We start from the raw sequence: 22,168 nt of genomic DNA on the forward strand, positions 1-22,168 counted from the left end.
TTATTCACTGAAGACCTGAATCTGATGAATAAACTAATTCTGAACCTAGAAACCCCCAGCAGTGCAGTTCTTAGAGCCTCTGATCAACTGCAGATCTAAAAGCACTTTTTGTGACTGCTATGCAGCTTGCCACTATTTCAACAACTTGACGTCATGACAGCAAATAAAAGTCAGTCGTTTCCTTTCTGTCCTGTTCCGAAGGACCTTCTCCTCATCCCTCATTGTGGGCTCTGGTGACCCAACCTGCATACTTCTTCGTAATACTTCATTGACTTAAAGCACCAGATCTTTGCAGCTCTGGCAGCACACAAGCCACAGCTCAGGTCTGTTCCACTGGAGCTCAACCACTGCCTCCCATCCCATCTGCTCCAAGGCTAGTGCTCCAGTTCCCTGCCCTCTTCATCCCGGGAGGTACCTCTGAATCCTCGCTGAAATCCTCAGTGACTGTGGAAGTGAAGGCTTGGCGAGGGAGTTTGGTTTCATACACCATGATGCTCCACCTGTTGAAAACCACACTTGTCACTATAATGCCGATGTTTTCCTCCTTTATCGAAAGGACAAAACAGAATAAATTACACTATGAGGGGCCGTGATGGATATAAAGAACCCACAGAGTTGCAATGGAAACGCAAAGGGGCTGAACTGGAGAAGAGGGAAGGATGACAAGATACAAAAATACTCTATGGCACCTGGAACCTCTCTGTACTTCTTCCCTTTCCACAGAAATTCTATGGGTACTACTCAATTCAACATAAGAGATGCCAAGATTCAACTCTAAAGACAAGAAGCATTTTTACATGTACAAAGATATACAGGAAGTATCAATACGAAGAGTAGACATCCACTTCTGCATTCAGCTTTCATTTCTAAGCCAAACTCAAAACAAATCCATTCATGTTTACCAAGAAAAACTTACTTAAAAAATAAATCATGACTTTAAGGGTGACAAATTCAATTGATGTGAACTCTGGAACAGAAGAAAGGACACAGGACATCAGACAATTTCACTTCTTACTGTTCTGCAGCAGTGACATGAAAAGCCACACCACTTTTTGTTGCTAGAGGGTGACAGTGGCATTAGCAAGAGGTCCATCAGCGTGGCAGAATCAAGACTGCTCAGTTCTCCACTGGAAGGATTTTTTCACACAATTCTTGAACAGCAAAGGATGTTAGTGATGGTTACTCACCTGTCCAGCATTTTGGTACTGGCCCTCTCCAGCTTCTCCAGGATCTGTGGGAGCTGCGTATCATCATCACAAGCAGACCCCCAGCCTAACACACGGGCAAGGTCATTCCCTGTTCCCAAGGGTAGCACTCCCAGCTGGCACTGCATTAGAGAAAAGGAAAAGTGATGTTCAAATGGGAAAACAACAAGCCAGGAACAGCCATAAGTAACATGACTGATACCTTAACACACCAGTCACTGAGAATCAGGAAGGGAAAAAAGTAACTGGATGGGGAAAAAAACAGGAGAGCAGGGAAATAAAAAAAAATTTCCTCTGCTCTTAGTTGTTAACTGGCAGAGGAGTATTTTACAGCTACCACCTGAAGGAGCACCTCACTGAAGTAACCCCTCCTATAGAGGTTTGTATGTAACCATCAGGTGGTGCTATTGTCTTTCTGTAAAATTAGCAAAGAGAGCTCCCAGACAAATGGAAACTAAAACATTCTATGGTACTCCACTGCAATGAAGTTTCTGCCTAAGACAAGACTCAGAAATTACATCTCGAGAATGAAAGGAAGAGGTGAGGAGAAAAAGGCATGTGGAACTCCCAAGTTTTTTAACTGCAGCCCTTGCAGAGTATGTCTCTGCTGGCAATGGATCAGGAGTACTCCAGAAGCTGGATCTTGTGGAGGAGCACTGGAGACAAGAATAATGAATTAATCCATTCCTGCCTCTTGCAGAGAACAGCTGTGGTAAGCTTCCAGCAGCTTCAGTCCTGGGCCAAACTACAGCTGCATGCTCAAGAAAAGCCTCCTCAGCCCACGCTGTTGTTACTTCGTTCCTTCACCCCACCAAGCTCCTGGGCAGGTACCTGCTTGTGAAGGTTGAGGCTATCAATTTCAGAGAGAACCCAGCCAACACTTCCATCCCCACCACAAACCAGGATCCGGAAGGTGTCAAATTTCTGAAATAAGCGTAAACTACAGAGGAGAGAAAGAAAAAAGCAAGAGGGAAAAACAATCAGCTGCTACAGAAAGAAATTATAAACAATTCCAATGTAGGTAATGAATGTGGCAACTTTGCTTATTGTAGACTCTGATTTTGCAATGAATACAGGTCACTGTCAGACTAAAGACAAATTAGAATGATTATAATTAAGGAACTATAAATACAGCTAAGCAATTTACAATGGCTATTCACTACAGAAGTATCTCCCAGGCATGCTCCTCTACTAAATAAAGCAGGGCACTTTTGTCTGTACAGAAGAGGAAACAAGCATGTGATAGCTGATTATCCATTGAATTAACTCCTTTTTGCAGCCTTGCTGCATTCAGGCTCACACTAGTTACCTGACACTGTTGGAGTGCTTTGATATCACTACCTTCACACTGAGGCCACACAATCAAAGCAAAGCTTCAAGAGGGGAACTTCATGCAGTTATTCAACAAGGAGACAACTGCAGGAGGATGTAAAGCCTCACAAGCTTTAGTCCTTCTGGGAATGCAAGACCAATGCTCTGTGCCTTGTCTGTCCTGCTGGCAAGCAAACAGCTCATCAGTGTGAGTTTCTCCATTCACCCTTTCCACAAAAATAAAAACAACCTCTCCTTAAGCTGTTGGAAACTGTGCTTCTTACTGAATATCTTCAAGACCTGCTTATATTTTGGTTTTGTATGTATGTTTTTTATTATTACCTAAACAAGATTTGCTGGAGCACACAAAAATTTTACCAAGCATTGTTGACACAAAAAATGGTTAGCAGAAATGACAAGATCTTATGGTAGAGTCTGACTGGCACCAGCTGTAAATATTTAAATTATCAAGAAGCAGCCTTTACCCTATACCATCATTTCCTTTTTAAGAGAGCATAGAAGAGCAGCTGTTTTAGAAGCTGTGCACCACAGATTGAGAAATTTATTCCCTTCCTTCCATTCTCTCCTGCTTAAAAGCACAACTCCTCTCTCCAGTCAGTCCAGCTGGGGAAGGGAACAAGAAAAAGAATTTTACAAGTCTTCTGTAAATTAGTTTTCAGCCAAACACATCCCTTGGACAGCATACTGCAATTTTAAATGCCAGTGTTTTGCAACGTGCTATGGCAAAGAACACAGGAATTCTCAGGAGAGCAGAACCCAACGGTCACTCATCCAGGAGTGGACACTCCCAGAATTGGCCCCCTGACCTAGTCAAAGACTTGGAGTCACAGACAGAAAAAAGAAGAGGGAAATTTATGTTGACTCTTTATAAAGAGCACCACTTAAAACCAAAAGTTACTCAAATCCGATGCAACAGAAAAAGATTTGGACGCGGGAAAACTAAAGACTAAATGTTTGGTAGTTTTTAAATCAGAGTTGTAGAAATACACTAGAGAAATTTATTCCACAGCTATCACTTTTTTTTTTAATCCACAGATATTCTAAGTAAAAAGTCTGAAATGCCACTAAGATCCCAGGGCAGAAACAACTTTATCGAATGCACTCTTAAGAGATTTCACCATAAAATCTTTAAGGGATGGAAGTTTCACATACTTCCCAGGTAAGTTATTTCTTGATAAATCTCATTTTGACAATACTAATTTTCTATTCTGTTCACTTGTGTGAAATTCACTCTCCTGAGCAGTACATCAGGATGTCTGCTACAAGTCTGTTTGCTGACACGTTCTCTTCTGTATTCAAGCTTCCTATACTTGGTCTTCTTCCAGGGGAGTGTTTCTGGAACACCCCTGGAAAAATGCCTCAAGCTGTCCTGCTGTTACTGATGAATGGAAATAATAATCTTTTTCAGTAACATTTTTTGTTTAAGCTAATCAATAACACTAAAAGCAGAGAGAGGAAAAACCCTCCAGATTTTGATGTGTTCCGTTTTCTCTGAGGAATAGGTTCCTTGTTATATTTGAGGATGAGCTTAACCAAATAAATCCCTTGTACTTCTCTGGTATTTACAAGGAATGCGTGTTTTCACAGAGTATCTGCCTACCCAAGGTGAGGTCCTCCATTCATGAGGTCAAAGACCTGGGCTGGGTTCAGCAGCTGTTTGAATCTTCGCAGAAATTTTACACCTTGGTTGTCTCCACTTTTTGAGTTGACGAAGACCAACAAAGGACTTGTGCAAGAAGGGGGACAAGTAGCTTTCCAAAAACCTGTTGGGGAAAAGGGAAGGGAGAGGGAGAAAAAGCCAAGTGTGAAGCTGCCCATGAAGATGGAAAGAGGAAAAAACACCCCACAGCCCAGCCTAGCTATGAAACCACTAATACTTTCCTTGTGCTTATGGCACTCACTGGGCAAATGCCAAATGTGCACAGCCATGAATCCAGCATGAACCACACCTCATGCTGCCAAGTATCACACATCTCCTAGCAGTATGACAAACTTTTCAGCTTCCCCAACTTTCCCAAACTGCTTCTGCAATATGGTTACTCTCAACAAACTTCACTAGCTGCAGCTCAGCAAACAGTTCACTCAGCAATGGCTTCTAGTTGGGATTTTCAGCAACACCAAAAGCAGAATTTTCAGCTGACAGAGCCTGGCATTAACAGTGTCAGCTGAAGGGACTGTGACTGAGAGGAAGAGAAACAACAGCTACTTACTTGCAGTACTTACCATCAGAATCAATGCTGTTCAGAGCAGTAGGAGGAATGACAGACACTTTGCACAGACCAAGAGGGCACTTGTTTGGCAACAACTCTTTACATGCTGTGTGTACCTGGAAACATCACCAAAAAAAGTAATTCAGACCCTTTGGGGCACTGTGGTGTAACTCCCAAAGCCACTCATCAAGAGGTTGTAGGAGTAAGAAAGGTGGAGGAAGTGGTATGACCAGGAAATGTCCATTGTTAATTTTACTGATATACCTATTTTAAGAATGATCTGACCAGTCTTCTAATTCTCCTCCTTCTATTAGTATGTACTTTGGCATTTGAAATGGTGAGACCAGCACTTTGAGTGCTGAGAGCACCAGATAACAGATTTTGTGGTTTTAGGAGCCTTCAGCCTGTGGGGATGCATTTACAATATCTGGAATGGAGAAAATCCTGCCAGAAATGGATTTGTGAAGAGATCAACACACCATTGATAATGCCTTAACAACTGATGTTTTTAATGTTGTTTGAATGTACACAATATTTGTTAAAATGTCTTTATGCAAAGTCACTGCCTCTTCTTCCCAGAATACCCTGTTGTCTCAGGACTCTGGAGGAAGGTTGTGACATGCATGCTACCTGAACCCCCTTCCTACTGAATGTAAATCCCCTTACTCCCACTGGCCCAGAGCCAAACCCCCTCTTGTTTTCTGTTGGTGCGTTTTGAATCCCTCCAAGGCCCATATAACCCCCTGACCAGCAATAAACGTGCTCTTTTTTTTCTCCCTCTCCAGTGGTCCCTGTGTGTCTTTCTCAGGGGCTCTCGGGGACCATGTGGTCAGGGAAAGTGGGGAGCATATTCTCTCCTAGGTAATGGACTAAACTCCAGGACCAGGAGAATCATCATACCATTGCAGACTGCATCTCTACAGCAGGCAACACCAACAAGGCAGAAAGAACCCCCAAAGGGACATCAGCCATTCTGCTTTCAAAGTCCTAGCCTCAGCTGAGAGATTCAGGGTGAAAACAAGGAAAAAACTGGGAACTCAGGAAAACAAGAAGGCAAAAAACAAAGCAGGAAAACATGAGGGACATAAGAGGTAAGAGAAGAAGGGATTAATGAGGCCAAGAAAGGAAATAAGAAGTAGAGCAAGGCACTTCAGGAATTTCTGGTACATGGAGGTTGTAAAACAGAGGGTTTGCTTGAGGTTTCAGCTCCCCATTCTGAACACATACTTCGTGATATTTCTCTGACTAGTATTATAGACAATTGGAAACATAGCAAAATCTGCATCACTGCAGTGGTTAGGCAAGAGAAATCTACTGCAATGGAGGGGAAATTGCTATTATTACTAGTTCATAATGTATATACATAAAATACATATATATATATATATATGTACTATGACACTTTTCAACACAATTAAATTTCTATCTCTTGCAGAACAATAAAGTCCTTCATGGCAAATGCTGACAGCACAGTTAGAGATTTCGTTTTGAGTAAATGCTGTTAAAAGAACACACCTCAGAGCTGCTCAAAGACTGTACTTTACTGGAATGATTACTCACCATGGCTTTGCACCACAGGCAGCGCCAATCTTGCAAACGCAGCACAGAGCCACAGGTTTTATCACACACAGTGCATTTGGCACTCACGGGCAGGTTTCCCTCCAGCCACTGATGAGGCATCGAGATCTGCAAACAGCACAGAGGGACAGAAGCAATATGGACTGCAGGAGGCACAGTGGCTCTGAGACAGGCAGAGAAGTCTTTATATGCACTGTTTAAGGAAAGCAAAGGCAATTTCTAGAAAACACCTGAGGAACAATTCTGGCATTTTACATCACACTCAAGCACAAAGAGTCCAAGTGACTCACCTCAGGCTACCCAGGAAACACTGACTTGCATTATATACTAAGGTGCTGTTCCAAACACTTTTGCCAAAACTCAGATCAAGGGTTCCCTGTGCCTCCCTTTACTTAACCTTAGCTCCCCTACCCACAGCAGGGGTTTCTTCATATTAAGGAGTCCTTGTTACCTTGGTCAGACTTTTCACACAGAATCTCATGCTCTAGAGGCCCTTCCCATATAAGGGCAGAATCTGTTATTTATAAAGTGAAAAAAATCTATAGAGCTTTTTACAGAGCCAGTGCTCCCATATCAAAGTAAGGCTGGAAGAGTCCAGGCTAACACCTACCCCATCTTCATCCTCAATGATATCCTTTCCGATAGAGGCCAGAGTAGTCCACTTGCAGTTGCTGGTTGCCCGCACAGCACAGCGCTTGTGAGCTTTAAACTTGCACACTAGGGAGGAAGAGAAGGATACATTAATCCTACCTCAGAACTTTAATGTGGCAGTCTGTATTTGGCTCCAGAAGAAAGCATGGGCATGCTTTACCCTTGTTAGCACCACCAAAACAACCAGCTCTAAGACTTCTGAGAACAAGGACCTAGCTATTAATTCTTGCCTTGTGACTTTTGCCAGTTGCCTGTACAAAGCCTAGTTATGACCATCTTAAATTTGACATGATTTACATAGTTGTACACTCCTCCATCCTTTTTCACAGTGTGGGTGTCACCTCATTCACACTAGAAGCATGAGATGTGCACAGCCACTCATGTCTGCTAAGCCAGAGCTGAGAAAGAATAACCTCCTGGCACTCACACACTTAACAAGGATGTTCTTACAAATACAATTTTCCTTATGAATAGGAGTATTCTTATGAATACTACACCTGATACCTCAGAAGTGTGTATCTGCTCACTGCAGGTGCATGCCTTCAAAAAGGGATGGCAGTATTGGGGTATATATGCACCACTAAGCATGGAAGCAGGCAGGAGGGGAGCACACCTACCCTCACAGGAGAGCCCGTGCGAGGTGACCCCGGACAGCGCCTCACGGCACACGTTGCAGTAGGTGGGGCGGGCGTGCGAGCAGGCGTACCAGTTGTGCATCCCTGAGAAGTGGTCCATGCTGTACTGGGTAGACTAACGGCACAAATGGGTTACAGCAAAATCTAAAGAGAAGGAATGAGACTTTTTTCCTTGAAGACTTGTACAAAGTAGGCAGGAAAGGCAGAAACAGAACACTTTTTTACCAAGGAAGAGTAGGCCATGTGCAGTTTATACACACTAGCAGTAACTTAAGAAGATCTTTAAGCCAAAAGAAGTAGTCTGAAGAAGAAGCCACACCTTCATTCCTGCTTCTGTCCCACCTCTTATCCTTGTCTCACTACAAGTGTATATAGGGAAATGCACTGGAGAATTTATCTGCTGGAGAATTTATCCCCATTTTTTTGCTGGGTTAAGTTTTCAGCAAGATCAGTTCCCCAACATGGCTCAATGCATAGCAGAGAGATGCTTGTGCCAGCAGAAGAGCAAGATCATAAGGCAAGATCAGAGCAGGAAAAACACAAGACATCTTCTCTTGGTGGCAGTGCTGGTCCCACTCCAGCCCCAGGAAGCAGGTACAGGCATTGAAGCAGGCATAATACCTAACAGGCAAGATGTGAATTAGGACAAGGAGGATAATTGAAGAGTGAAAAGACAATGCTGGGGGGAACTGTGTTTCATAACACACCCACACCCAAGGTTAGCAAGGGAGCACACACAAAGCCACAAATATTCTTCAGAGAATCTCTTCTGTGTATTTGGGACCAATTTCACAGAAGGCCTAACACTATTACCCACTGTAGTCAACGAAATCACTTCTATTAACTTCACTGGAAGCTGCCTGCAATCTCTAAACAAGCTGTGAATTAGCAGATGAGACAGAGTACAAAGGAACACATTTTCCTATTACCTCAAAATGTTCACGGTTTTGTACAGTCTTCAGTGCTGCAATCCAATCTTCCATCTCTTTTCTGTTATCAGCACAAAGCATGAGCTTCCGACATGGAGTGATAATCTGAGGAGAGAGACAATAAAGAGTGTGTATTCTGGGCACAGCAATGACAGACAGGAAGAGACACGTTGCCTAGTGCAGCTACCAAAGCTATTTTCAGGGGCAGGGAGCTGTACAACTGAAGTTATTTGCATCTTCCAACCATGTTTCTCTTCAACCATAACATACCTTAATTCCTTCCTAAATGTATAGAACCAAAGAGACGAGAGCTGTCATTTCCAATACTGAACTGAGTAAAGAAATCTCCCATACCCAAGTAACAGCCCAACACAAATGAAGCACAGAGCAGCAGGACTACAGACCTTGCATAAGTCCTTTTAAATTGGCAACAACATTAGAACATTTTATTAATAGCATAATATACCAGTTTCTAGCAATTAATTAAACAGATAATATAGTCTGTATCATACTAAAAATCGGTTTAATCATTACAAGTGGGGAGAGAGGAGAGAAATAAAACAAAGCAATTAATCTAGAGGAGAAATCACTGTATTTTGAACTCTAATGTTTCCTGAGAGCTTGTTCTATGTTTATCACCTAAAAGATATTCCAACAAATGTTCCACTAGCAGCTTGAGGTTTTGCTGAGTTTGCCCCTCTAAAAATCATGTCCCCACTGTGTTTCTGTCCTGGGCTAATTCCCAGCATTAGCTGCCCTATGTTAAACACGCAGTGTTTTAACAAAGGACAGAGGACACACAGATGGCCCTCTCCCCTGTGCCCAGGAAGGCAGCAGGTGACCCCTGCCACCAGCCCCTCTCCTTTAGTCACAGGGTGGCAGCAAAGAGAAATAAAGCTCTTCAGAGGACCACTGCTGCTGTCTTCGGGGCTGTTCTGTCCCCTGGGCTCCAGTCCTGACTGGAAATCAACACTTATTCTTCCTAAGACAAAAGCCTTTCTTCCCCACACTGTAGTTATCTCACTGTGATTTCCATCAAACAGACGTCTTAAGTTAGAACAACACTGAAGTGTTTGCAAGACTGAATTTAGGAAAAGCTGTGTTAAGGGTGAGCACCATCAGCAAAAATCAAAAGGCTCCCTTTTATGTCAACTCTAAAAGTTTTTCTTTTTTCCTTTCCTGCACCCCCCTATATTTTGTACATGAACAGAATTGCCTCTATAATCTGCTTTTCCAGGAAATTGTACCCTAACATCTGAAAGAATGGAATAAAATAAACTTGGTTTGTGCCAACTTGATGAGCCCCAACCCTGCAGCCAGTTTTGTTACTGAACACTAAAACACCCACACACATCATCCCAACGCATGACCCCTGTTAATTACCATTTTCCAGTCTGTTTCTCACTTCTCTCATTATAAATCATAAAAGAGGTTAAAAATAAAAGCCTCTGAAGTTGAACATTAAACATTTAGTTGATGTTGAAATGCCTCGGAGCATCCGCCACGAAATGTGGATGTAATGTCAACAAAAAACATACATCTGGAAATTTTGGATTTATTTTAAGCTCTTCAATTTTCAATCTGTATTTTTTTTCATTGACAGACTGCAGCATTCACCTGCAGTAACATCAACCTTACCCAGAGTCACGACCAATGCCTAGAAAAGGGTGTTATAGACACATTAAGTAGTCAGTGAAAGGAGGAAAAACCCCTTTTAAAGATGGGACTGGTCATTAATATCAGAAACACAGTTTTGGCATTTAGGCCATTCTATCTTGTTCAGACAGGGCTGGGCACTGGTACCAAAGCCAGAAACATCTATAACTGCACACACACAACAGTACCATATGTAAAGTCCAAACATCTCAGGATGAAGCATCTAAGGAACTCTCATCACTTTCAAAGCATCCAGGTACTGTAAGGAACCACCAGTTCACTCATCAAGCCACAGGTCCTTGGACACTGGGGAGAAACAACTTCACAACACTCATAGTGCTGTTCCATTTACTATTTTTCTGCCTTTTTAGGGAGGCAGAGGAGAAAGGAAAAGGCAAACTATAGTTTTTAATCACATTAGAAGACATGACATTTAAAATATTGATATAAAATACAGAAATGCAGACACTCTGTTGATAAGAATTAATTTCTGAGGCTACTGACTTCCTGGATCACTGAAGAGACCATCCAACATAGAAAACAACTAATTCCTTCTTAAGTCACCTACTGCATTGTCTTAAAAAAAACCCACATTCAGTGTTAGGCAATCCTCTGTTCAAAGTTTATATGACAAGAGGATAAGGAAAGAGATTAAAAGATTTTCATACATGAATCATCCAGGTGAGGAGTTACCAAACTAAAATAAAGGGTCTATTGAGTAACTACAAAATGGCATATAAAATGTAACTGTAGGATACATTCAGAAAGAGCATTCCCCATTAGTCAGTTCTAAAGTAACATTTGCATTGGGATTTACTGATATCACCAGAGATGGGAAATAAGAGTAAAATCCCAAACTTCACTCCTAAGGAGGACAAACTGGGACAATCCAGGCTTCACTGTGAAGGACAGATATGATTTTAAATGTAACTAGTGCAACAATTCTTTGGGGAAATGAAGAAACCACACAAACCTGTTTTCCTGATTAACGTGCAGTGGTGTTAAAACATTTTAATGAGGATAATTAGGAAACCAGAAACACATTAACAGGGATGCTTCCTTTGCAGAGTGGTTCAACACAGCCTCACACACAGTCCATAGAGCCAACCCAGCTACCCTGGGATCACAGGAAACTCCTGCTTTCCCTGCACCGTGGCAACTGCCGGACTCTCCCTTGTGCAGGCTGATCTGCAGCCAGAGAGCCGCTGCACTGTTCTGAGCAATAGAAACACGCTCTCACTCCCAGGGAAAGGAAAACACTCCTCCTACCACTTTTAACTCCCTCTACTTGAGCCAGTATTTTCAGCTCCAGACACCCACCTCCTGAAGGCCACTGACAGCGGGACAGAGGCTGTTACGTACACTGTGCTGTCCAGACAAGAGCCAGGAGCCATCTAACACCTTGCACCAAAAATAATAAAGTAATCCTTGTCATCTTAAAAGAAGCCACAGCAACCTTCTCCCTGGAAAGCTGTCCTTTCCCAGCTCCAGCTGCGATGAGCCAGCGCTCTGGAACACGAGGCTTGTTGTCCCTGTTGGCAAACGAGGCTACAGTGCGGTCCAGGTATTTTTCTGTGTTCCGGCTACAGCTCTTGACTAACATCCTGGAACAGTGTATTCCACAGGATGACGACGCACTAGGTGAAGTAGTATTTCCTTTTATTTGTTCTAAATTTACAAAGCAGTAATGTCATCCAGTGACCTCTCGTTCTCATCTAAACAGAGAGCACAAAAACAATGATATGACTACTTCTGAGTTAGGATGAAGGCTGCCTTGCTAGGAGTTAAAAAGAACACAATAAAAAGTCTTCAGATTTATTTATAATCTCATACATTTTTGGCCTGTTTGGAGACTGGCAGAAGCCTGAGCATTCCTGCCCAACAGCTCAGTATTTTATTGCAATATGAGCAATTACGCAAATTAAAAATGCTTGTTCTTCCTGAAAAGGAAATATTAAAACCCATCATACTTCTTTGATCCTAAATGCTACTGAGCTTTTGGGTGTGGTTCTTTAGATTTCACTCCTCAGTAGGAACTGGATGCCCAGAGCTCACCACATGGTGACATGCTTCACACCTTATCCAGACCAGAAAAAGTATTCCACAGTCATGGGGAAAAAGGAATCTGCCAATCCCTCTAATCAGTCCTGGAGACCCATAAGAAAGGATGGGAGTAGCAGGAAGGCCTAAAGACATTTCAGATTTAGGGCACAGGTTAATTACAAACTTCTCACTAAATACGAAACCCCGTAAGTCTCTTTTGCAGAAATGAAGGTGACAATTAGCTCCCCAGCAGGTCTCCCCTTTGCAGGCAGTTATGTGCCCCCCTTGCAGATGAGTCAGCTCAAGTCTTAGAGAAACTTTCCATTTTAAAGCTTGCTCACTAACTACAAAAAAACCCTAAATCTGAAAACAGCCATGCCTTCATCGGCTCTCTTGTGCAAACAACAAGGCTCCCCTGACACTTCAAATTTAGCTTCATCTCGTCTGTCCCTCCCTGACAGGGCACATGCACTCTTACCAGCTGTTAACCCCCACCACCTGTAATGTTCACCCTAACTCCTCTGCCCAAAACTAACACCAGTTCACTGACATTTCCAATCTGGTCAGCTGGTAAACAACAAAGCCAACCACAGAAAATTCTGCATTTCACATTCTAAAAATGGACTGATGTCCCTGGATGTCCTTCCCCAATAAACAGCTGTGAATAATCGAACTAGAAAGGCAGTCCAAAAGACTCCTATAATTAGACCAAATTTTAAACAGAAATGTGCTATACTTCACCCTTTGCTATTTTGTTGTCCTGAGCAACCTTCCCCCACACAACAGCTGGAGTGCAAACTTCATTCTCTGGTCTTGTTGCCACCCAAGACAACATTATCATCCCAGCTCACTTCCTCTTGCAGCTTTTTCTGGCTGCCCAGAAGCTTCTCAGTAATAAAGTGACAGTCTGGCTAAGCATGCCCTTGAACTGTTAGTTATCAGAGTAGATCTGCTGAGCTCGGTGACCACAAAAGATGGCAAAGCAAGTTAAGATCACACTGGCCCAATCATGGAGCTGGCAAAGAAATGCTGTCAGGGAAGATGGGGTGGAGGGACATAAACTTTGCTAAATACAGCTTTCCTGATGTGATACATTTCTCAGTGTGTCCAAAAGTGGGTGTATGAGAACACCTGCTGATTCTGACTGCTTCCTTTTACTCATATCCTGTGCAAATACAGTCTTATGTTCAAAGGTGCTAGCCATAAATTCCCCAAAGAGATCAGTTGATGACCTGAGTACAGAGACAACAGGAATTTACAGAGTTCAAAAGACCTAGTAACTAGAAAAAAATTTAAAAGCTGCAAAACCTTCAGCTTATCACATATGGCAAAGGTGGGGAAACTGTACACCATCTGTAGCCAACTGCCATGTCTGCTTTTTATAGTGCAGTCTGCTCTTGGTGTCCTAAAAGCCCAAAAATTCAGGAAGGAAAACTGGGTGAGACTGTAATGAGGACCCAGCCATTTCTCCACTTTCGCTTGTGTTCCAGAGCCCACAGTAGTGAAATGAATGTTGCAATACAGTAAAACATCTTGCCTGTGTTCATCAGCAAGACTCACAAATCACCAGATTCACTGAACATTTCAAGAAGGATTGCTGAACTCACACAAGGCAAAATGGATTAAGAGTGGACTAAGCAAGTGCTATTCCCTCAGTGAAAGCACAGGTTAAAAAGAAGACTGTGAAAAAGCAAGAAGAAAATACAAGTTTCAGATTCAGACCAGTCCTTTACATTTAAAATCTTCAAAGTCTGTCTCACTGCTGGCAGCTTCTCAACAATGTGGAGCTCAGCGTCAGGCCAGCAAAGTCTTAGATAGCAGGTCAGTATGACTTCAGTAGGCCTCTCCAGATTGGAAGAGAGATATAATACGAGTATCAGTGCTTAGACTCAGGGAGGACCAAGGCTTGCCTTCCTCCACAGACAACATCCCTCTTCTCTGCAATTCAGCTTTCACCCAGTTTTGCCAACAAATCCAGTCCCATTAACTCACTGCAGAAGTCACATAGAGCTCTCTGGAACTGCACTGATTCTCTCCCCCCCAAACCTGGATGCTAAGGGAAACAAAAAAACAGCTTTTCACACAACACTGGAGAAATGCACCAGTTTTGTATTTATTTTTATAGTGCAAGAACTTAATTTCCTGCTAAAATGACCATCTTCCACCTATGGAAACTCTCATTTCCACCAAATAAAACAAGTCATTAATGTTCTTATAGTTGTGCCAAATTCCTTTCTTTTTTTTTTTTTAATAGCAATAATAAGATTTTCCTCAAAGCCCACATTGCCCATATCTTTGTTCACAATATACTGGGTATTTTATCCCCAATGTCCACATGAATGTTTAACTTCACTTTCAATCTGTAAACTCCAGGACAGCTCATTTCCATAGGAAAACAGGAACAGCAAGTGTTGTGGTTTCTTTAGGATCACTTTTACATTACTAGGCTCATGCATCTGGCAATCTGTCCCTCCTCTGCCAGGGTACCAGTGCACTTCTGAGCACTGGTACTGGTGTTGCTATGCTGTGCCCGCAGGTCAAGTTCAACTCATGCCGACCCTTCATCTGAGATTTCTCCCAGTCCCTTCTTCCCCCATGCTGCAGTGGGAAATCAGACCAGACAGAGCATTCCCTGGGAAAATTATCATCTCTCATACCAGGGTCACATTCCTACATGCTTCTGGAAACTGTTCTTAAACAAGGCACATTCCTGTTCTTGGCAATTGGTAAGAGGAACACAGACAAGGAGAGGACTTTAGGACTTTTGCAACCACTTTCCAGATGTCAAAACTAGACCATGCTAGGTCTTTGCCACTGTCAGCAGGTAAGAAATCCAAACTATCCTGGTAATTTAGGCCTATTAATCACTAGAGATGTCCATGGATGGAGTTGCATTCAATGGAGCTGAAAGGGCTGCCATGTCAAGTGTCAGAGCAGCTCCATTATCCACTCCCCCCTCCACCTTATGCAGTAGATGCATCCCTTCACCTGTTTTCCAAAGTATGCAATCCTTCCAGGAAGAGTTCCTAAATAGAAGCACCCTGTCCAGAAAGGGCAGCCCATCTGGGAAGTTAAAGGATATTTCAGAGAAACCTCTCTACTCACTCAAACAGAAGCAAACCCATGAAAAACAAAGGGTGGGTCAGTGTTGCCCAGTGGTGCAGCTGCTGTCTCAGTGGGTTCACACACGGCAAGGCTTGCAGCTAATAAATCACAGCACTGGGCAATACAAGATCTTGTCCACAGGAGGAAAATGACCTGTGACTGACAGTTTGTTGTTAGGAACAGCTTCTCACAGCCCCCCTAAGCTCAGCTGTGTCAAAATGAGGCTGGTAGCTAGCACAAAAGGAAATGAATAGCTTTTAACAGCCTGATGAACCCAGGAGCTTTCCACACTGGGTCACCAGGCAAAGACAAGTCCTGTTTCACACAACACAAGAACCACAAGTAGGGAGGCTGCTTTTCTGCAAGTAATGTTAGCAAGACTCTCACTCTGTAAAAAGGAGCTTTCCTTCAAGAGCAGCTCCCACATAAAGCTAAACATGTTCTCAACTGACCTCCTGCTCACCACAGGTTGTTCTGCCTTTGTGTCTCTCCCGGAAGGGGAGACAATGCTGAAATCTGCAGTCCTGCTCAGGAAGGTAGATAAGCCCCAACGCAGCACAGAGGTTACAAAGGCCAAAGAGATTATCAAACAAAAGCTCACAGTGTTCAGGCACAAGGGCAGACACTAAATTCAAAGCAGTAAACTTCCCTGAGGAAACAAAAGCTCTTCACAAACAGTCACCTTCACTTTCCAAATCCCTGTCTGTCCTGTCCCACAGTAAAACACATAAAGCTCAGTCTGACCTCTTCCTCTTACAGGAGCTTCATCTTTCTCAAAACTCCCTGCGTATTTTCAGGTCATTCTGTAACATACAGTAGCAATCACCACATCTCTTCATCCACAGCAACTTCTTCCAAACTCTTTAACTCTTCTCCCATGTTTATCCTCTCTTCGATTATTCTTCTCCAGATTTTTCCTTCTTTTGTGACAGCAGACTAATGATCAGCTCCCACAGGAGGCTGAATTAAGAGTTCCAAAAATCCTTGACATGAAAGAATTTTAAATGACTGTTTTCACTGACTAACTGTGACTCAGAACGGTCTGTTTACCAAACGGCCTTTTCTCAAGGAGAAAAAACTGCACTGAAGTCTGGATTACAAACTACTAAAATAGCAAAGTATGTTGAAATTGCAGCAGTTCTGACAGGAAATGGGGACCAAACTGCACTTAAGGAAGGGAAGAGGAAAACCAGCAGAGTGATTCTGGACACGGCAGTACATGGCTCTACTCATATTTTCAGTTGCTTATAGAGGAAATTCTGACAGCATGCCAATATAAACAGAGAGGGAACACTAGTAGAGAGTGTACAATTCCCGAACGTGTACACCCATGGGTGTGGAAAAGACAACAACCCCAGCAAAACCTGAATTTCCAATGTGTGCTCTAATTTTGCCCAGTTTAGAGAAGAGAGTTTACAAATAAGGAAGAACCATCCCATTAACAAGTCTATCTTTGCCAATCTTTCCCCTCTCCAAAACTTAAAAGGGCAATCCATGACTGTGTGAGGATTCTGGACACCTGGTGACTACCCTGTGTCCCTGTGTCCCCAGATTAGTCGGTCTTTGTGCCCAGTCGAGAGCTGGAGCCTTCTCTTTGGGTCCCTCACCCCACAGTGGGGAAACAGGGGAGGAAGGTCCTCTCCCTCGGTAGGAAGCCAGTGACTCCCTGCAGCGCATGTTCAATCCCATGTTTTCAGAGGCCACATGGGGCAGTGCAGGGAATCTCTGCAACTGTCAAACCGCACAGATTTCTCCATTCTCTATCAGCCCAAACTCAAAGTCCATGTCTGACTCTCTGCAAACAGCTTGTTACAAGAGTTGTTATATTCTTTCTCCCCACAAAAATAAGTCACATGCTCTTTCTAAAAGCTTGTATTTCAAACTAGCACAAGTGACCTCTGACGTGGGTCCCTCTTGTTCCAGCAGTGCCTTACAGGCATGAGCCCCGGCACCAGACATGAATGGCAAACTTTCTGTAGCTGTAAAAACTCTAGTTCCTCTTTCAAAACCAAACTCTTCAGAGACTTCTCTGCCTTCTCTGCTAAAAACGATGTATTTTCACTAACACAAATAATTCAACTTGACACAAAATCATGAACAACCAAAGGCACTTTCACTTCATTGTGAAGGAATCTGCAGACATCAACAACATATTCTCCCCACCAGGAAGTACCCTCAACTTCGGTGTTTAGTTGAAGTTCAAGCACTTTGTCCCCCGTTTTTAGAAACAGCTAGTTCCCCCAAAATAAAGATTCATGCTATTTCTCCATAGCATCAATAAGCCCTGGGACAGTATAGCAAAAATACAGTCTGGAGGAGATCAGACAGTAATCTACAACTTCACAAGACAGAAACTGGCACTTCGGTGCTGGAAGGTCAGGACTAAGTAACAAGGTTATAACAAGATAAAATTGTAGCACACCTCAGGCTTCCACACAGCTGGAGAACAGCATCCATGCTGCTTCTCAGAGATGACAGCACAATCCCATTCAGGAGCACCAGCAACTCCCTGTTCCTCAATCTACCACAAGCACTTCGCCCTCCAGCCATGCAAGTGCTCTGGAAGAGCACTAATCTCAATACTTCCTCTCTCCTGGGACTTGGTCACGGTGACTCACCAGTTAATAAATAGGATTCCTAAACGGATGGGTGCAGCACTTCCAACAGCACTGCAGGCACTTTTCCCTTTAGCCCTGTTCTGGAGAACTCATCTACCTAAATCCCCTCAGGAGAGAACACCTGAACAGTAAGAGCTTGTAGCAAATGTATTCCAAAGAACCTGAGCTCCTGATGATCTGCATTGGCACAGGTGCCATGTTTCCCAGTGCTCAGTCCAGAAAACTCAGTCCCCTGCTCTTACCTTTCACGTTCAATCGTCCTCTAAAACTAGTGTGCAGAGCAGCCCACTCGCTCAGGAAAAACCTCAACGAGTGCTTGACGTGCGATTAACAGGATTAGTCTCGCCTGTGGTCAGTCTCTCTGAGCTACATTCCACTGGCCACAGGCTGATTAGCTGGCTGCTTAAGGAGGAGCTGGGATAAATTTCCTTCTGACGGCAGTGCAGTGGAGAGGCAGGCGCTGACTGGAATAATATGCTGTTTCCTGTCTGCGCTGAGCTGAGAGGTACTTCCCAATAGAAAAGGGTTTACAGAAGCTCAGGAGCTCAAGCTCCACCTCTTCCAGTGAAGAACCTTTAACTATGGAGGAGGGGTCACCAGCATGGCTCCTCGTGCTCAAAAACGTGCTCTGACCCAGCTTCACTTCCACTAAAGCATCAGAAAGAATAAACCAAACTACACACAACTATCTCTCCATACAGAGGAGCTTTCTACTATGGGATCCCAAAGCTCTGAATCAAATGGGACAACAGTGAATGTTTTGATTCGTTATGTGAAGGAGGGTGAAAGTCCACATCACCATTTGGTAGCAATAATTGGAAAACATTTACAAAACCACCATGTGAGAATCATATTGGAATTAAAATATATACCTGGAAAGATCTGATGTCCTTTCTGAGCCCTTGTAGTGGTTTTAGCTAGGTCTCAAATTAGCAGGCTCAGAGAATAGAATCTATGTGGATTGGGAGACAGCTCTCACCTGACTGGGTAACCAAGGAAATATTTCACACCAGATGACACAAACCTAAGATATGAGTGCAGCAGTGGGAGGTATTAGGTCAGTTCCACCATGCCTGAAGTAGAAGAAGGCCGTGATGCACAGCTCTTCTACTCTGCTAGGCCTTGCTCCTGCTGCTGCTGCTACTTGCCTTTTGCTTGAGTTCAGGGAAGTAAAAATATTTTGTTGTTATACTTTCTCTTTCTTGCAGGGTGTCTTTTGGAGTGCTTATGAATCTAGAGTAAGAGACTTTGTATTAACTGGGGAGTGGGAGGTTATTTCTTGTTATACACAACGTAAGTGTGTGTTATATTGTAATTTTCTCTTAATTTTCTCTTTTCTGTATAAATACATGTAGCTAGTTTAAGCATAAAACTAGTTTGAAAGTTTTCTTCCCTCTTCTCCGCCAGAGGCTAACTCCATTCTTTGGGTAGTTGGCATTTTGCCAGCTCAACCCAAGACAGCCCTTTTGGGATAACAGGTGTTTTTTACTAGTATTAAAGAACACATATTTTATCCTTATAAAAATCCTGCACAAGGCAGGAAAGGATCTATGAACTGATAAGGCCTCGCTCCATCAACTGTGCCAACTGCATTGAAGGCAGCAGACCTAACTCAGGTGGCACCTTCAAGAAAAGAGAAGCTCTGCAGCCCATAAACCGATCCAAGGAGGAAGAATTTGTTCACCACACAAACATTTTTACAAAACTGGGCCAAAGGAGATGACCCGAAGTCTTTCCAAAGACTCTTGAGAGGGCAGCTGTAGAAGCAAAGTGTTGACCTGAGCAACAGGCAATAGACTAATTGGCATCCCCCAAACCTCATGAGTGTTAGAGGGGAGAAGAGAAGAATGGGGATGCTGGATGGATCAGGTCCATGACACAGGTAAAGAGTCATTTTGAGGGAGAGACCAGTAAAAGCCAGGCTTCCTGACATGATCTAGAGAAAACACTATTGCAGGTTAATGTATGGAACTCATTCTCACTGCATATTTTGTTTGAATGCTCCTAACACAGCTGCAGGCTAGTTCATTAAGTGGGCATCTTAACATACCATGTTACTGCAAAACTGCACTGTCCAAGAAAAAACCTTCATGGAGAGAGCTGAAGTCTCATGGGGAAGACCCAATATACCCAGTGTGATCCCAAATCATCTGCTTTTTAAAAATCAGAAGAGGTTTTGAGGGTATGGCTGAGAAAACTCCACTCAGAAATCAGGATCAGGCTTTGACCTCACCCATCCAATGCTTATGATTCTATTTAGTAAGGAGTACAAAGGTAGCACACACTCATGGCAAGAATCCAGGCTAAAAGCTGACTGCTCTCTTCAAAATAAAGGGTCCTCAACTACCAGGACAACACAACTATCACTGAGTTTGTACCACACAGCAGATCTTCTCTAAGGCTCTGTGCAAGACAGCAACTCTAGGAAAATGCACTGACGAGAGATCTATGCACCATGTACTGAGAGATCATAGGTGAAAAGCACCTGTCACTTACAGTCCAGACATTCCAAAAGAATCTACCTTGTAGACAGCTGACCCTGAAGGACAGAGGAGGCAGAAATGTGACAAAACCAGCAAACACCACACCTACAGGCCTAACGTGGCATGGGGCTGCTGCAAGATTTGTTTCCAGAGGCTTCCTGCTAAATACCTCTGCAGCCACACTGCCTGGCCTAAGGGAACAACACCTAAAAAAAAAGCTTTTCCTTATACCTCAGGGCACACAGCTGTACAACATCCAAAGTCAGAGATGCCCCAATCACACGCTCCCAGCCCATTCTGTAGTCATTCATCCATTAACTCTGAGTAGCAGTCCTGAAAACCGTCACCACTGCAAACAGGATGCACTTACTGAGGAAATCTATGCAAGATCAACTAAGTAAACAATAGTGGAATTCCTTATTACACACTCCTCTTTTTAGAGCAAGAGGCCCGTGTCTTAAAACTCACTTCTCTTGCTCTCCTACCTGCTGATAGCAAACAAATTACCTGTCAGGCATGTCCTATGCTAAAGGTTTACTGGCAGCTACTTTTTAACCTTAATTCCTTTATATATGCAGCACAACCTTTGTTGGCTCATGCTCTGGTTTTCTCCTCCTCATGGTCCTCACTGCCCTGTCACCAGTCTCTCTTCTGACTGGTCAGCCCTTATTACCTCTGTTCTGGACACATTGCTTCTCTAAGTGCTTTATCTGGTGTTTTTGTCTCTCATTTCTGTCAGTTCCTTAGGGCTGTCACTCAGGCAAACTGACCTGCCGAATCTATACATTAAGCCGTGGAGATGCCTGGACAGAGACTGAGTTTTCTCAGAAAGAAATCACTCTTTCATAAATCCAAAATTACCAGTCTTCATTGAAGAAAACACAGAACCAAAAAGAAAACCTAGGACATCTAAAACTTTGCTATACAACACCAAATGCTGCATGTTTTCAGTTTCGGAGAACAACAAAAATCATGTGTTCCACTAATTTGAAACAGGTTAAAAAATGCATCAAAGAAGTCTGAATTTTAGAGAGAACCAAGCTGGGGAGATACAGCGGGGAAACAGAGTGCTCTCAAAGAAAACCAACAGAAAACTGCATGACTGCAAGGAATTCAAAGCACTGACAGCAGTGATGTGGTAGAGCAAACAGCAGCAACACTAGGCCATCTTCTGATTTTAGAAGTATTTTCAGAGCTCACAGTAAACCACTGTCAATTCCGTTCATAAGCCATGACAGAAATCAACAGGAAACATGTCTTCCTTGAGGTTTTTACCTGAGCCCCATGATACAGGGCTCAGCTGGAGCCAGAGCAGACTGTACCTGCTACTTGAGTTTCAAGGTAACCCCATACTTTTACCCACTAGGGAAGAGAGACTGGCAGAGCCTGACACCAGAGCCTGGGAAACAACTCTTACTGTTGGATTTGGATGGGATAATCTGAGAGAGCAAACACACTACTTCCCTCCATCCCTAAACAAAGGTGTTCTTGAGGGAGATTAGATCTCTCCCAGCTATAACAATAAGCAAAACAGTAACAGTACACTTACCTGAAAAATCAGCCTTTATTTATGTCTGAGAAAACTGAAGCAAGATGCAAGACAAAATGCTTCATTAACAGGAAAGTAACTTCACATTCTTGAAATCACTGCAGAATCCTTTCTGTGTTCACATATTTACACCTGGTATCAATATGTACTATCAGGCCTTCTACCTGTCCAATT

General features: G+C 43.1%; 1 protein-coding gene across 9 annotated transcripts in view; it reads right to left on the reverse strand.

The window, feature by feature from the left end:
• Window positions 1-22,168, reverse strand: part of DGKD (diacylglycerol kinase delta) — a 58,792-nt gene that overhangs the window by 19,552 nt on the left and 17,072 nt on the right. For 4 of the 9 annotated variants that reach the window (XM_071566994.1, XM_071566993.1, XM_071566992.1 and 1 more), the window contains 9 exons: window positions 8,541-8,645; window positions 7,594-7,726; window positions 6,936-7,042; window positions 6,308-6,433; window positions 4,761-4,863; window positions 4,138-4,300; window positions 2,037-2,145; window positions 1,188-1,327; window positions 416-500 (listed from right to left, as the gene is read on the reverse strand). In XM_071566994.1, coding sequence (XP_071423095.1) covers window positions 416-500; window positions 1,188-1,327; window positions 2,037-2,145; window positions 4,138-4,300; window positions 4,761-4,863; window positions 6,308-6,433; window positions 6,936-7,042; window positions 7,594-7,726; window positions 8,541-8,645 — 1,071 coding nt within the window. Of the gene's footprint in view, window positions 1-415; window positions 501-1,187; window positions 1,328-2,036; window positions 2,146-4,137; window positions 4,301-4,760; window positions 4,864-6,307; window positions 6,434-6,935; window positions 7,043-7,593; window positions 7,756-8,540; window positions 8,646-11,516; window positions 11,697-12,980; window positions 12,999-17,766; window positions 17,787-18,204; window positions 18,484-22,168 lie in introns of those variants that run through there. The other 5 variants (XM_071566996.1, XM_071567000.1, XM_071566998.1 and 2 more) reach the window with 5 other exon arrangements.

This window comes from Pithys albifrons, chromosome 11 (assembly GCF_047495875.1).
Source record: "Pithys albifrons albifrons isolate INPA30051 chromosome 11, PitAlb_v1, whole genome shotgun sequence".
Taxonomy (NCBI): Eukaryota; Metazoa; Chordata; class Aves; order Passeriformes; family Thamnophilidae; genus Pithys; species Pithys albifrons.